The 17,175-nt window shown below is 45.8% G+C and overlaps 1 protein-coding gene across 1 annotated transcript in view; it reads left to right on the top strand.

Annotated features, from left to right (window-relative positions):
- Positions 1 to 17,175, top strand: part of LOC308311783 (R3H domain-containing protein 1-like) — a 68,147-nt gene that overhangs the window by 36,381 nt on the left and 14,591 nt on the right. The window contains exons 9-16 of the mRNA XM_080758561.1: positions 859 to 884; positions 1,906 to 1,959; positions 3,195 to 3,436; positions 7,237 to 7,551; positions 8,316 to 8,485; positions 9,306 to 9,452; positions 11,061 to 11,471; positions 13,091 to 13,220. Of these exons, the coding sequence (XP_080614687.1) occupies positions 859 to 884; positions 1,906 to 1,959; positions 3,195 to 3,436; positions 7,237 to 7,551; positions 8,316 to 8,485; positions 9,306 to 9,452; positions 11,061 to 11,471; positions 13,091 to 13,220 (1,495 nt within the window). The remainder of the gene's footprint in view (positions 1 to 858; positions 885 to 1,905; positions 1,960 to 3,194; positions 3,437 to 7,236; positions 7,552 to 8,315; positions 8,486 to 9,305; positions 9,453 to 11,060; positions 11,472 to 13,090; positions 13,221 to 17,175) is intronic.

Genomic DNA, 17,175 nt, shown 5'->3' with positions numbered 1-17,175 from the left:
CGTTGCGACGCATTATCCGAGTGGTTGTACCACATGGGGTCTAATTCTAATGCCTGACAGCAAGTTGCCGATTTCACTCCCGGCTGCCAGACCATTTCCTGCACGTCACTCTCTCAATGTTTCCCATCTCTCTCCACCGTACAGTCAAATTAAGACCCCCAAAAAATTAGACGTTATAAATACTTTGTAAATCGTCAAGGAACAGTGAGAAGAGAGAGTCTTAATTTCCAATTAATGGCGTGTTGATGAAACTAGCAAAACGTTGTTCCCGATTCAAAAAGACCATTGTGGACCCTGCTCGGCATTGCATTTAGTCATTAATGTTGTGTTCAGGGTGTGCACCGATGATTCCTAAAGATAATTTGGATGCTCTTCTGCATTGCACCTGGTGCTATTGTCCCCATTTAGCAGTCCTTTAAACATCCATTTACAATCACTAACGCTGCATCACAAATCAAGCAAGAGTACGTTACTCATAAATGTTTTGTTATTCCGCACGGGCATCGATGGAAATCATAACACTAAAAGAAATGCACTCAGTGCAAACGATGGCCGTGTTGAGTGAGTTAATTAACAGAGATCTTGAAGTCCCCTTTCACATTATAGCTGCGGAGATCCTGGAGTGCAAACGCTTGGCGTTCTGCCACGGGAGCACGCGGCTGTTAATTGCTGCCGCATCCATACATTAAAGATAGTCTTAGAGCCGAATTAAAATGGCTTCAACGTTCTGGCAATCCTTCACTGTCCTGAACCAGAAATGTACAAATGATATATAGTTTATATGTAATGTACTGTGATGCTTCTGAATGAGATGTGCCCACGTACAGTAGTTGACCATCATTTTATTGTCGTCCACAGGGGGATCATTTTGTTCTAGATAAGAGGTAAGAAATGTGTTGCATTTGCAGTATTTGTTTGAATCTGTACATACACGGTCCATTGGGCATAGAGCTGTGCCGTATATTGGAAAGGTAATCATAATATTTGTATTCACTATCAATGCTTTTTTTTCATACATGTTTTACATACTGTTGTGTGTACTGTACATGTATTTAATAAAGCTTTCAAAATCACAGCCTTACAAATCAAGTTGCACATCAAAGATGGTTCATTTTATTTGTCGTTTTTGTATTGTATCATCCAATTAATGTTGCTAACGGTAACATGATGAGAAAGCGTGTGAGATTATCAATTACATCAAATCATAGTTAATACTAGTCCCAATCTGTGGGGCAATAGTCCCAGTCCGAGCAACCACAACACAGCAGTTACCTTAAAAAGACATATTTGCCTGTGTGCATGTGACAAGTAGAGAATCTGATTGGGCCTTTCTAAAATGCAACTCTAAAAGTCTTTGAAATTTCCAATAAGTGAAATGTCAAATAAATGTCACATTATTCAGCAATTACATAGTGTTGGAATGAAGCTGTTCCTGTTTAACCCATTAAGACCATAGGCCGGTTCCACAAATGTCTTCTAAATCCTGACAGTTTTCTGAAAAACCTGTTCCTATATCAGTGGTTCTCATGTCAAGGACCCCAAATATTATTATGAAGGGGGTTCGCTGAAAATATGTTGTTTCATGGACCCCCCAGAAGAAAAGATTTGAGTTAAAATGTTTTCTGTGAAATAATATGTATTATTCAAAGATTTGCATTTTACATTTTCCCGATTCTTAAAAAAAAGAAAGCTGATCTACAAGCTCGTAGCGCGCACTCGCCGCACTACGAGCTTGTAGATCTGCTATTTATCAACAGCTAAAGTTTAAAATAACGGTTAGAAGCTACGGTGACACAGATGTGTTCCCGGTCTTAATGGATTAATTCACCTGTCGGTTGCCCGGAGGGTCTTGTCATACCCAGCGTGTCAGACGAGTGCATTATTGTACGCCCCTTCTCTCCTCAGGTCTCAGAATGGAGAGGCGTGCTTGAGCAGCCAACAGAGGCGCCACATGTTCAGGTCGGTACGCCTTGTCACACACCATTCAGTTCATTACGTCTCTCGTCTCCTTTGCTGCTACCATGCCAACTAAAACGGGCACAACGCAGGGTTACTTTGGAATCTGTGTGTGAACATTGATAATGGTTTGGCACTTGGACGTTCATAATGTCATTTGACTCCTCCAGTTTCCATCTTTCTAGTGAAGTGCGTAAGAGTTAAAAACATGATGCTAGCCTGAACGTAACCGTTTAGGAGAGAAGAGACTTAATTGATTTGTATTTTCTGTTTGCTTATAATAATGCATGCATGTGTTTGAGGGGACAAAATGCAGTCTTGCCTGTGTCTGAATACAACAGTGCCTTTTCAGGGTGTGGCCATTCAGAATGCATGCCAGTTTGGAGCAGGCCTATTGCTTGGCAGTGCTGCTTGCAGCGTTGTCAAGGACCGCGACATGGCTCCTTGTAATGTAAACTTCTCGAGGTCTGCAGTATGGCTGCTTGTAGTGTTCTCGAATACCACTCAACCAAATCGACTGCATCCTCGAGATGCTGTGCTCCCTCTGAGCGATACACGAGACAAGCTGTGAAGTCAGTCGGATGAACAGTTCTTGAAAAGACAGTCCTACATATATGCATACTGTACAGAGATTTCACAAATACGAAGGTACTGCATAACCAGTTCATGTGCACTCGGTCACTATTTAACACTCTCACTGCGTTGAATTGTGCCATACGGTTCACTGCTGGTATTTACAATAACCTTTGAAGCATTGCCCGGTCTCGCATGTACGTCCGTTTCACGAAAATCCACCGTAAAATGTTGTGATCGTTTGTCGTCATGAAAAATAATCCAAACTGCGGATCAACAACGGAGGACGAGCAGCCGCTAAGCGCCACCATTGCCCGTTCCAATGCATTGAGCCTCAACTTCCCAGAAGCCCCTGCAAGCCACTGATAGGTCGATTTCCGGTTATGTCATCCCAAAGAGTCATCCTCGTCGCTCTGTCCAAGGGAAACCTCTTATTAAACATATAAAACAAAAGGCGAGTTTAGCAGGTTTAGCAGGGAAAGACGATGGGAAAAGACAGGTTTAGCGTGTTCCGCAGTCAAAATGTTAAGGCTGATGATCAAGGAATACGTAACAAATACGCTCTCAGAGATCAAACTAACAGCCATGGACCTCTACTGAAGTCGTAGATGAGAAGCATCCTCTCCACACACACACTCTGATCCCTCTGTCCTTTGGCTCTCCAGTCTGCGGGCCGGACGGTCTGGCGCCAGCCGGCAGAGCAGCTCAGAGACGGAAGCCACGGCGCGGTACGGCGAGCTGCGCCCGTGGAGCAGCACGGACAGCTCGGACAGCTCCAACCGCCTGGCGCCGAGGCCTCCCTTCACCAAGGCCAGCAGCTTCAGCGGCACCTCCACCGCCGCCGGCCTGGTCCGAGGAGACAGCACGGCTAGCAGCAAGAGCACCACCGGGAGGCTCTCCAAAACAGGCAAGTACAGGCTGGAATCCACACTGGGCAAGACCTATAGAGTGTCACAGTCCCGCCCCCGAGAATTCCCCATTAATTTGCCCCATAGACGTTTGAAGAAGTATTTATTAAAAGACCTTTTAAGCCTCGGACAAAGCCAAATCTTGTTGTGACAAATCATGACAATAAGCCGATCAAATAATTAGAATGAAGAAAAGAAGCACAGGGTACAACACTTTTTAGTTTTTCTTCTTTCTAATTATTTGATCGGCCCAAAACATTGTGTGTATTGTCATGATTTGTCACAACAAGAGTTGGCTTTGTCCGAGGGTTAAATGTCTTTAAATAAATACTTTTTGAAACGTCTATGGGAAAAATGAACAGGGAATTATCTTCCGGGCCTGTCGTCGTCATGATATATGACGACAGTGGTGGTTCTCAAACTGTTTCATGTCTGTCAAGGACCCCCAGAATTATCTGTATTTGGCCACGGACCCCCATCATCTGAAAATATCTTGTTCCAGGGACCGCCCAGAAGCAAATATTTGAGTTTAAAATAGTTTAGATCAGCTATTTTCAGCATGCATAAGTCTAAAATTACTTGTTTCTTTTAAATATTTTTAGTTTTTATTTGCTGACGAAATTGTCACTATATTTAGTCTATGTTTTAGTCAACATAGCATATTATTCATGTAGTTTTCATTTAGTTTTTGTAAGTGAAAAAAGGTAGGCGACGAACATTTTTTGTCATAGTATTAGTTGACGAAATCAACTGCGATGGTATGGTGGAGCAGATCAAGTTGTCGGATGCAGTTTCAGCTTCAATTTCAGCACACAAATAGTCTGCTGTCCAAAATAAATGAGTAAATAAATAAACTGCAGGGCGCGCTTTGCTATGCCAGACTCGTATTAGCCTGTCGTTCTTATTTCTAGAATGTTTATTTATTTATTTATTCAACATTGAGCACCGGCAGAGATCGTGTCAAACATTGATCTGATTATACCGTAATCAAGATTCCGTTCCTTGTCTTGGAATAACGCGTCCTATCTTCCACGGTGGAACCAATTACACAACACATTGCATTAACAAACACCCGAGAGATGTTTAAAAGCAGAATCTTCCACGCTTTCCGTGAGGAGAGCAGTGTTTCTTGGCCCAATCTCGCAGAGGAGGGGGAAAAAGTCAAGAGTCAAGTCTTTATATGCCAATGAAGTCTTCAGGCTTTGCTGTGCTGTGGCAGGAAGCTCTCCGTCTCTCTCTACCAAGGGTTTTTTCTCATCGGGGAGGAGAAAAAAAAGAATTTCAGTGATGGAGGAGCCGCACCGAAAACCGTGACAGAGGCAGAATAAAGCGGCGCCGTTCCGTTGCATAATGTATAACGTCTGGGCCGCGGCACGGCGGCCAGATAAAGTTTGTGCCATTCCTCCAAGTGCATCTGGGCAGGGGTGGAAAAAGTACTCAGTTGTTTTACTTTACGAAAAGTATCAATACTGCAATGTAGAACTACTCCGTTACAAGTAAAAGTATTGGCATCAAAATGTGCCAACTTTATCAAAAGGTGCTGAAAGTAAAAGTAGTCCTTGTGCAGAATGTCCCATTTCAAGTTTTCAAATGTATAAAAATCTTTTGAGAATAGATTAAATGTATATAGGGCTGAAGTGGGTAATCTACAAAGTAACTAGTAACTAAAGTTTTCAAATAATTAATAATAATAATAATTATTATTATTATTTCATACAGAAGGATGGTCTTCCTGCTTTCTTTGTCGCACCTCCAACGGTGCCGTGGTGGACTATGCATGGCAGGGGCGTCCTCTTCCCTGAGCCAAGCCTAAGCCTGACCGCATACCAGAAAGGTAAGTTTTGCTGCAGGGTCATCAGCTGGGGACCACCATTCATGGATGTTTGGCCCCTTATCCAGAACATCTCCTGGTGACGGGGCAGTGAACATGGACGTCTCCCTGACACCCCCTGCAGCTCGTCGTCTCAGCCAGAGCCAGTGACTTGCTTTCTCTGCTTCCTCTGACAGTTCTTTAGAGGCCTTGCTCAGTCTGGCTCCCCGTAGCCCCACGTCCTTGAGCAGGCGTGATGTGGAGCTACCAACAAGGCCTCTAGCTCCCACCTCCACCGGGTACGTCTTTGCACTCCATCCACTTCCCCTGCACTCCGCAACCAGGTCTGCATATTTTGCCATCTTTCTTTCGTAAGCAGCTTCCAGTCCCTCCTCCCATGGCACTGTCAGTTCGATCAGCAGTACTGACTGACACTGCTGCAGACCACAGCACCACATCTGGTCTTAAGGTGGTGGTGCAGATTTCCGGGGGGAACTGGAGCTGTCTACCCAGATCCACTTCCATCTTCCACTCCACCCCTGGTGTTAACAGCTTTAGAGGGTGTTGCTCTCTTGCTGGAGTGTTCTGCAGGATCCCCCTGCCTGAGGAAGTGGATCCTCTGTTGGCTCCTTGATGGACTCAGGTTATTGGCCTCCTGGCGACATTTCTCCAGCACCTCTGCCAGCTTCCTGAGCACTTGGTCATGCCGCCATGTGAGCCGGCCCTGTGTCAGAGCGGTTTTGCATCCTGACAGAACATGCTGGAGTGAGGCATTGATGGTCCCGCAGAGATCGCAGGATTGCTCTGTTCCAAACCACTGATGGAGATTTCGAGGGCTCGTAGGGTGTCGTAGGTTGCTCTAATGAGGAAACTGTGGCAGTTTCCAGAAGTCTGCCCAGTTGATTGCTCGGCTCGCGACACCCTCCCAGTTAGTCCACCGGCCCTGCTGTCCCTGTGCTACAGACTTCACTCGGAGCTCCTCCTGTTCCACTCTGGTGACCTCGGCAACAACAAGGTCCTTCATCTCCTTCCTGTTTGCCTTGGACCAGAGGATGGGTGGGTCACTCCATCCAAGGTCTGCCCTCCCTGTCTGGACCATGCCTCCTGATGTTGAAGCCTGCCCATCACCTTCTGCACCTCCTCCACTGCCCTCCACTTCCTTCCAGTCGCAACTCTAGCATTTGCTTCTGCCACTGTCCTGTCGGAGGAGTCCCGTAACTCCATCACCAACCTTGCCTTCTCCTGCCTGTAGCCCAGGGTGATGGATTTCAGGGGTAGCTGGAGTGAGTTCCGACCATATAGGCCAGCTGCTGAGAAACACCGTGGCAGCCCAAGCCATTTTCGGATGAAGGATATAATAATAAAAAGTACAATAGGCCTACTTGCCTCTGAAATGTAGTGGAGTAGAAGAATGCCAACCCGAGCAAAAATAGGCCAGGCGTCACCTGGAAAAAATGTGACATACTCAAGTAAAGTACAAATGCCTCAAAATTGTACTTGAGCATAGTGCTTAAATAAATGTACTTAATTCCTTTGCACTTACCACTGCAGCGCAACGGCATTTGCGCGGTTGGAAATATCTCTTCTCTCGCTCTGCCATATGTTGTGCTCTGTGACACGCATGCAAACAGGGAAGATACATGCTGGTTTTTCCCTTTGTCTGTCAGTATGGAGATACATATTTGACTCTGTACTTTTTTATAAATAAGATAGATCTTATTCTGTTTTCCACAGGGAACTTGCTGCCTTTTCTCACTGCAGTGCTGTTCTCATCTCTCTCTCTCTTTCGCCCACAGACCACATTTTTATGCAATAGTCTGCACCGCATGTCTGCTTAAAATCAGACAGTTGCCGCATCTCGCTCCAATACAGATTGAATTGTGGTGGTGTTGATTTATTTTGTACGTTCACGCCCTTTTTACATTAATTTGTTTCATTGGTTGTTAAATATGGAGATAACATCCGAAATCACTCTTCCCGCTTCCCCAGGGTCCGAATCTTCCAGCGTCGGTTCTTCGTCCAGCTCTCTTTCGCGCTCCCAGCCTCCCCAGCTTCCGGTTCCGGTCCCGCCCCAAGGCAACAGTGTCCCCGGCAGCACGCCCACCACCGCCGCTCTGCCCAACAACGCAGAGGCCAAAGCCTCTCCCTGCCGCCCCGAAGTAGCAGCCAAGACTGGCCCGGCTGCAGCAGCGCTGCAGCCTGCGCTCTCCACCGTCGGCCCCACCGCGACTAACTTCTACCTGGTGCCTCTGGAAAGCACGGGGATGCCGCCCGGCGCCACTGTTCTGGTCAACACACACACAGGTAGGCATGTAACGATATATCCATATTAATCCCGGCGATATTAATCGATTTAATACAAATAAAAAATTAATTGACGATGAGAAATGAGACAGACTCCATGCAGTCAATTTCAGTAGTAGAGCACTGTAGAGGGGAGCCGTGTGTGTCTGTGACTGTGCCCAGGTGATGGTCGTTGATGCTCATTAATACATCAAGGAAGGCAAATGTTTCTGTCAAAAGTAATGCTACTTTTGCAATTCAGTTAAATAGAAAATGTGAAAAATCTCAGGGGGGAGGATAAATCATAAAAAAGAGTCGTATCGCGAACCTCATATCGTGATACTAATCGTATCGTGAGTTGAGTGAATCGTTACTTGCCTACACACGGGTTAGTGTCCCCCCCGCGAGTGAGCACACAAACATCATGGAGTTGTGAGCTGCTTGCACCAGAGAAATGCACGGCAGAGAGAGATTACATGCATTAATTTGGTGTTGGACTCAGATTTCAAATGCTTTAGCAGGACCGGGCTATACTTTTGGCCCTGTGCACTGCTTTAATGAGCGAGATCCGTTGGCCTACCGTAATTACCCTAATTTAAGTGAAAATCGATTTTCTGATTTAAATTTAAATTAGATTAATCGCCCAGCCCTAGCGTGAGTAAAATAAACACTCTTTAGCATGTCATTATGAAACGTTTGTTGCTTGCATATATATGGTTCAGACAACAATGTGGTTTCTGGCCGCGGGCAAACGAGTGATCCTTTGAAGGGCTGCTCTTTGACAGGCCTGCCTCTGGTGAATTCTGACGGCAGCGCTGTGCTGTACAACCCTGCTACCGCCGGAGGCCACGCCCACATGGTTGGCAGCAGGCCACAGCAGGCCAAGACCCCGCATCACCACCAGCCAACCGCTGCCCAGCAACAACCACCAACCACCAATCACCTCCTCTCGCAGGTCAGTGGGCACGGCTATATGGCTACATCACTAGACTTGGGGTGGAGGCGCATGGGGTTTGGCAACTTTACTCTAGGCTTCGTTAAAATCTCATTCAGCCACTCTTCGAGATTCACAAAGCTATGAGGCCGCGGCAACATTTGCCCAAGGCCTTTCCGTCAGAGTTATTCAAAGACGTTATTAAAAAAAAGCAGCCTTTGTAGCAGCAGTGTGAAGATAAAACCAGCTCGCCGTCCAGGAAGCCTCTCTGTCAAGGACGTGTTCTGATAGAAAGCTGCAACTCTTTCTCAAGCCTGGCGGCACCTAAAAGTAAATTTTATCCATAGTCATTAAAATGTTACGTAATCCTGGATACCTCAGTAATTGACTATTTTCGGCTAGACTTTTCAAATCAATCTGCTCTTGATCTCCATTGAAACGCAATAATAACGAGACGTCTTACAATGACGGACATAGTTATCTCGAGATCCGCCTGGCTGACCCACTGCAAACTCAATTTACAACATTTGTTCCCAATGGGCACCAGACTAGTTAATTAAAAATGCATAAAGAATTGCACAATGATGTGTGTGTTGGCTCTATCTCAAGCAGCATTCAAGGCTCAAGGCTAAACGTGCCAAACATGACAGCTGTTATGGTCCTTTAACTTGAGTTCATGACGGTTGCGTCTGGACGGCGTCACCCTTTCGCCCTGGTTCATTTCTTTTGACGCCGTCCAAACGCGACGCAATGCAGAACGTAGCGTTCTGCTCCCCTCGCAGTCTCATGTCTTACAGTATGTACCCCCCCATCTCTCCATCTCTCTCTTGTCTTTCCTCAGCCATTCCGCTCTCCTTTCCAGTCGTCCTCGACCGTGCCTGTTCAGTATTCAGCGGTCTCCTATCCTCCTCCACCTACTCTTCCTCCTTCTGCTCTTCCTCCTCCTCCTCAGTTCCTGCCCGTCTGTCCTAACCAACAGTACACTGTGGTACAGTTCTTTCATCCCTTGTTCTTTGATGTTTTGAAAAGGTATATAGCGCCTACAGTAGCAAACTCTCAAAATTGGCCTAGGGCCATGCCAATTTTTGTGAGTTTGGAAACAATCCGGAAGAAAACCGGAGAAATATTTTGTTAGCTTACCTTGGTCTCGAGTCTATTATATCGCTAGAAGCTCCAAAGCATTCATATTTTGAACGAGAGGCATGTTGAAGTCAGAAATGAAGCGCGTAGTATATCCATCAGATCAAAACCACGGAGAGCGCCCTGGATTAGGAGAGACGAGGCATTCATTCTGCCGCGCTAACAGCTAAGTGAACAATAAGCTAATATGACCGCTTCGCTCTACGGTGGCCGAGTGTCCGACAAAAAAATAATAATTCTCCCCTTGCCTGATATCATTGAGGATGCGTTAGGACGTGTACACCTGTCCTATGTACGCGTTGTTTGGGTTCCCTAGGACACGTAAGTACAAGTACTGTGTATACCGGTACTTAGAATAGCACACCTAAAGCTGTGTTGCTTGCATCACAATGTAACAAAGCTCAGCCTGGCCCTTTAGATCATTTGTCATCTTAAGATGGCAGCCAACGTTATTGCATCATAGGAATTAGTTCCCATTTATTGAATGTAATTCAGATCGGTCAAGCTACTGTTCTGGGACTGCGTATAGACTTAAAGTTGAACTTCTACTAGCGTACAGTATGTACGCTACATGCCAGGAATAACACAATATAATATTAGCCTCTTTGTTGTCATTATGATTATTATTCAAATATAACTTGCTGAACAGTGAAGATGCATCCATCCAGCTGGTGAAGTAAGGGCTAATTTATACTTTGCTGCATTGCACCGGTAATACATTTCTAAAACTAAAAAAAAGTTCAATAAGTTACTTTCAGGAGTGACCAAAGTATAAATAAGGTCTCCTGGTGAACTTACAGTATTACTCTACCCTATGTAGATCATGCATCTGGTTAGCCTATTTCTTGACCTGCTTTCAGCCAAGTCACGGATGGAAAATGTTAATCTGTTAATAATTAATTCGCTTCCAGATGTTGACACTGAATAATCCATGACCAAAAGATGTCCCTTTCTCCAGCAGCTTGTCAGACCTAAACGTGAGCTGATGACATAGATACACCTGTAGACCACCCCCCCCCCCCCTCTCTCTCTCTCGCGTTCTTAAAACATTAAGACCCGAGACCAGATTCTGAATCCTAACGGTTTTCTGAAAAACTTCTATATCAGTGGTTCTCAAACTTTTTCACTTCAATGACCCCCACAATGATAGGTATGTATTTGGCCGCAGACCCCCATCTCAAAATATGTTGTTCCAGCGACCCCCCCCCCCCCCCCCCACCCCAGCAAAGATTTGAGTTAAAACGCTCGATGTGAAAGAATAGATATTCAAAGATTTGCACACGTTTGCACGATTTTGATCAGTGAACCAATATTTCAACAGCGCTTCACCAGCACGCTGGCTGGGCCAGTTTAAGGCTACCTGGAACACGTCTCCAGGTCTAAGAGGTTTTAGTGGGCAACTCGATCTGACACATTTGCACGTGTAACAAATACAAATCTCTTTTCCTTCCGTCAGCCTGAGACGCTGAACGCACAGTTCAGCCACGTGAGCCTGGCGAGGCAGCAGCAGCCGCCTGGCGACGGCACCCCGGATGCCCACCACCACCACTTCCCCCCGGCCGTGTACCACCACCACCACCACCACGCGTCCCCCTCCGTCCTCATCCACGGGCCTCCTCCTCTGCAGCAGGTGGCCGGCTACGTGCTAGCTGGGCCTCCTGGGGGCTTCCAAGGGGGGCTCCCCCCCACCGGAGGACACCCGGCTCTGGCTCCGGCCGCCACCCCCTACTCCCACCACGGCACGAACCCTGGTGCCCACCACGGCTACCCCAGCACCGTGCCGGGCCCCGCAGCTTACCCCCCCGGGCCTGCCATGAACCAGTCGTTTGTCCAGCAACACACCTACATCCAGCAGCCTGTCCCGCAAGTATGAACACCCCCCCATTGATTTAGTTACCACTCACCAATGTCACATTATCCATAGTCTCCCGTAGCCAAACAACTATTCCATATATTCTAATATACGTATATTATTTATTTTAAGCAGCAAGCTATATATGCTTAGATGATTTCGATTTATATCAGGATACATTTGCACGACTGTAAAGAGGAAACTGAAGTGAGGGGGGGGACGCTTCACTTCCGCTTTATCTCTTGCTCATGATCAGAGCTTCCGTTCTCCAAACTGTATGACGGAAGCATTTGAAAATTGAGAGAGGCAACAGTCTGGCCATGCGAGACTACATTATGTATGGTCACTGACATGTGCTATTAATTGCCCGGAGGGAGGCCCCCGATCAGCTTTGTTTCACCAAATATTCGCCTATTATGCCATGCCCAAATTGACTTAAATCTGTCAGTCTGGTTACTTAATTAAAGTCTTCATCCACAATCTATAGTAAAGCCCTGCATTAGAAACATAATTCCGTCTCTGTCTGGTGTCAGGACTCTAATTTTAAAAAAAAAACTATGGAGATTTTAGTTTAGCTTAAATTCTTAGATAAAAAGGTTTCTGCCCGACGGCAACGATTTCATATTTAACTCCCAAATCCCTCTTTTTCATTTCCATCTGGAGGTGGATTTAGATTGGAATGCCGAGTGCTTATCATCTCAATTGCCTCTAATACTGAAGTTCTCCATGTGGTTGTTCGTGGACTGAACATGTTGCTCCAAAGGAATTAAAGGAGGCAGTCCCAGGACGAATCAGGCAACGTCAGCGATTTCCGACTCGTATAGCACGGTAGCACCGTACCTCAAATAAAACCTCTTTCCCACTTTCATAAAATGCCTGTACCTTAGTAGCATATTTAATTCCTGTGGGAGCAGGCACCGACGTCAAATGTCCATATACTTATACTCTAAAACGTTTCCCTATACCTGCATTGTTATTCTGCCATGTGAGTGTGAATGAAAAGGGTCTGTTTACCGATATTGTCATGGCAATGTATATTAAAAAGGACAACTTTAGTTTTTTTCAACCAAGGTTCATGTTTTAGGTTGTTATTGGAGAAAGTAAAAGATGAGCGTAAATTTTGTTTAATTTGCTGCTTTCTTTCGTTTTAGCGATTTTTGCCATTTTTGACAGGGGGGGCGTGGGCATTCGAACATGGGGCTAAATATGAATATTTTGACAATTTTATAGCGATTTATTTTTTTATTATTTATTATATTCCTACTAGACCCCATAAAATTGCATCTGGCCACAAATGATCAGGGGATCTATTGAATGATCATGGGGGAGGTGACAAAACTAAAATATTGAGCCTTCAACAAACAGTTGCCAGTTCGAACCCCACAGTTAGTGGGTGTCCTTGAGCAAGACACTGAACCCCGGAATGCTCCCGATGGGCTGGTTGGTGCCTTGCATGGTTTGCGCCGCCATCAGTGTATGAATGTGTGCGTGGATGGGTCAATGTACTGCACAATCTATGTAAAGCGCCTTGGATAAAGGCGCTACATAAATGCACCATTTACCATTTTAACCGAATTAAAAAAGGTTGCAGACTCGCTCTGAACAGCATTATGTGCTGTGTGTGGTTCTTGTAGGTGACTACATGTTACTGTGCACCAGCCAACTATACCCAGTGCTCTGGCCCGCAGCAGCACCACTATCGACCCTCTGCCACCCCACTGCCCTATAACTGCCCACCGAGCCAACACCTGCCCCAACAGCAAGGTACACACACACACACACACACACACATGCACCCTCAGGCTGAAAGCCACGATTGACCAAGACAATGGGGCAAAAACTGCTGTGTCAAGTTGCTCTAAATGTATTATAGTCAAATGACTACAAATAGGTATCAACAGGTATCTAATGTCACTGGTTATGTGTTTTTCCATCAGTTGAAATGAGTGCACGGTGTGAATGTACGGTTCATAAACTGTTCGTAAATAGTGAACACACAACACACAGTCTTCATTTCTTTTGGAATTTCTCCTAGAGTTCGGTGATATGGACAAAATCAAATATCACAATATATTTTTTTACATCATACATGGCATACCTATGCATTAAGTGAATGGCAAATCGAGTGGCAAAGTGAGTGACAAAGTGTAATGCAATCAAATACAACTTTTCTGTTTGGATGTATGGGCTATCAATGTCAGAAAGTTTTTTTTGTAGTAGTCATTCCCGCTTCCCGAATCAGGTTTGATGATGATGTCACGCGCATACCCTCTATACAGTAGCCTACTGATACTGTAACGATATTATCATAATATTATTGTGACCTCATGACCAGCAAACTGTGTTCTTCTGGATCGGACTAGTGAAGAAACACGGGGAAGGTTGCCGTATATTGGAGCAGTCGATGGGTGAATGCAGGTGTAGGTGCCATCCAGCTGTTTCTCTAATTTCTTTGAAAGTGTCCATGTCTCGGAGCCATAGAGTAGAATCGGCTCGACGGTCGTCCTAAATATTTTTACTTAGTTTGAACATCTTACTAAACTGGGATGACCAGATCTTATGGTCATTGGAGGCTGACCAGGCCATACCCTTCCTAGTTTGAAAGTCCTTTTGGGAAGATATATGAACCCAAATACTTGTAGTCATCAACCTGTTTCAAAGGAGTGTTTTGATAACGTGGTTATTGTTGGATTTGCATACATTTACATAATATTTATGTATTTAGACTCCTACTGGAAACACAGCCACACTTAAATCCATGAAAGGACAACACTTACTGTATGCCATATCACGATATTACCATCCATAATCCCAGACGATATCTACAGTAGTCTCATATCACGATGTACTGCATCGATATTTCGCCCCGCCCTCATTTTCCCTCTGCACGGCCGCCATGGCGAGAGGTTATTTCACTTCTTTGAGTGAACCATTAACTGTTCACTTTGCAGCTTGGCTCCCGCTCTAAAATGTTATTTATTATTTTCGCTCCTGCGTAAAAGGAGGCTCTAAGCGCAGGATAAATAAATATCTCTCCTTTCTCTCCCCCTTTTTCAGCGTGTTTGTTTGTTTCACTGAGTTCAGACGTCTCCCTAGGAGTCATCCACTTGATTATTCCACCATGCTGTTTTCTTCCTCACTGCAGGAGATGAGATTGTTAGCTCCTGCTCAGTGCTCACTGCAGCTGTGTGTGCGCCCTCTCTCTCTCACACATACACACATGTATACGCACTCACGCACGCCCACACACATACACACAGAGAAGAACACACTTCATTTGCTAACTGGCTGTAATGTTCACACTATTGTGACATCTATGCACGCGCACACACACACAATACTCTCTAAGTGGTTGTGATTCTGCAGCAGTGTTCCACCATCTGTTCCAGCAATGTAGCTTCCCTGCTGGGGACTGTGGGGAGAAAAATAAAAGAGGACAGAGGACAAATGGAGCTATACCTCTAAGCCGCCCTACAAAGGCAAAGGGACGATAATTGCGGATAGCGAAAACCTAGGAAAAATGACTTCCAAAGCCTCACACTTACAGCAATGTTTGTGCAGTTACTGCACATTTGACCCCTCTAAAAAGTTCCAGGCCGAAGCACTCAGGGGATCTGTATGCTTTTTGGCCCGCGGGAGAAATTGCGAGGTTGCAAATGTAGGATGGAATGGTTGAGCTAAATTACCAGCTACTCAAATTTCTAAGGACTAAAAGTTTTTGGTTTATGGGATAGATAGTGCAGCATTGTTGATGCCACACAATGATAATAAAAAAGGCTACTGTCACTCTCATGAGTGTGACTTCGGGAAGTAGGGATTACTGCACAGCCCCAATCAATGTCCACAGGGAACGTGGCGAATTCTACGCACAACAGTAAATCTGGAGCAGGACAGGGCCTCGCTTTCAGACCAGAACGGCGGCCTCTGCGATTATACAGAGGGATACAATGATCCAATATACCATCATTGTTCAGGAGGAGGTTATCAAATAACCATCTCGAAACGCATTACGAGAATGTTTCTCATGCTGTGAAGTGAAGCATGTCTCGTCGGTTACTCCCTGCAGGTTTAGCACAAACCTAAGTATCATTTGCAGCTATTATCCAACACAGGTCTCCTTTCTTTGCCCAATAATCAATGAGCTAAAGGCATTTTGGAACATTGCCCGGACACCGAAGTAACAGTTGTACACTCGTGGCTGTTTAGTGCTCAAAAGGAAGAGAGTGGAAAGAGACCTCTCCGTGCCATTTCGGCTATCCAGCCTTCATTAGGCGAAATGTCTGTCTCTCAGTTATTATGTAGAAAATAACAAATAATTTAAATGTACTCTTGCCACTGTGTGCAATCCAGAAGTCAGAGCGCGGTGGTCTTCCCCATCCTCGGTGCCTTTTTAACATTTAACGTATTCATGTTAGTGAAAACTAAAACAACTGCCAAACTTCTTTCCCCAGTAGACGTAGAGTCTGAATTATATACAAGGTAGCCACAAATTGCTCGTTACAATGGGACACATCGTGTCGCTGGCAGCATTTAACTCCCTAGTTGCAGTGGATCGCCGTGCAAACGGCATGCTTGATTTGATACAGCAGTGTCTATAATCGGACTGTATAATGTTCTCCATCGAGGGAGAAGAAGCAGAGAGGCAGGACGCGGGGCCGGAACGCTGTCTGAGAGGCCTCTGTAATTCTCACAGTGAACCGGTCTCTTTTCCAGCCCCTCAATCCTCATCTGCCGTGGACCATCAGACACTTCAATGCATAACACTGATGTGCCCTTGAGCAAAATACTTTGGTAAGGTGACCACCTGGACACTAGGAACCCGAGTCTCCGCAATGGGAAACCAAACATCTACCATTCAGCCAGAGGGGGAACCCCCTGCCAGCCAAGGGAGATGTTATAGGCTTCTGTGTATCAGGCAGGGTTGCTCTGCTATAGTCACAGTGGACCAAGGAAGTAGGGCATTCTGCCGGGAGACAAACCACTCTGAAAACTTTCCCGGACATTGTTACATATGAAGGTGAACGGGGGGAAGAAATTAGGGCACTTCTTTCTCTCTGATTGAATGACCCACAGCCCATGGCTACCGTCATCCCCCCTGCCACACCGCGGTGTAGGAAAGGTGCCCTTCAGAAGCTGCTGCGCCTACAGTATATGGACAGTTCAATCGCCTCTGAGCGACTTCCATCCTACTTTACTGTGGAGGAAGTCTCAATCTGCACTCCTGCCCTGCCCACTGAGGCAGAATAGGGTGCGTTTGATATTGTAGTCATTTCATGCTTGGTTTTGCAAGTGAAGGTGGGAGGCGGGCGGGGATAAAAATAGACATCGCCCCCCGCCCCTGCCCCACCACCCCCGCCGCACACGCACCTCGCGGGGCACTTTTCATTGTCTCGTCGCACTTTTCTCTCTCCTGGGGGCGATGGACTGTAGAGCAACCTTCACAAAAGGACATTTTCTCCTTTTGTTCGGCGGGATTACCGCGTGGGCATCGCGAGGGACAGTATTTTCAAATGTCTCTTTGTCACCTTGACATTTAAGTTGTTCCGACTCCCCTTCGGCGAGGCACACGCACACCACCATTTTAGGATTTTTTAAATGGATGCGCATAGGTGACTTTGTATCATCTGTGCGCTGCGCTCTCTCCTCTCTCTCTCTATCTCTCTCTCTGTCTGGGCTCTCCAAATAGGACTTTAACAAGTGGTCCAGAAATATAGTTCAA

Source organism: Protomyctophum bolini (assembly GCF_963924005.1).
Source record: "Protomyctophum bolini genome assembly, chromosome: 24".
NCBI classification, from domain to species: Eukaryota; Metazoa; Chordata; class Actinopteri; order Myctophiformes; family Myctophidae; genus Protomyctophum; species Protomyctophum bolini.
Note: the sequence above shows the minus strand (reverse complement) of the source record. Positions and strands in the feature narration are given on the sequence as shown.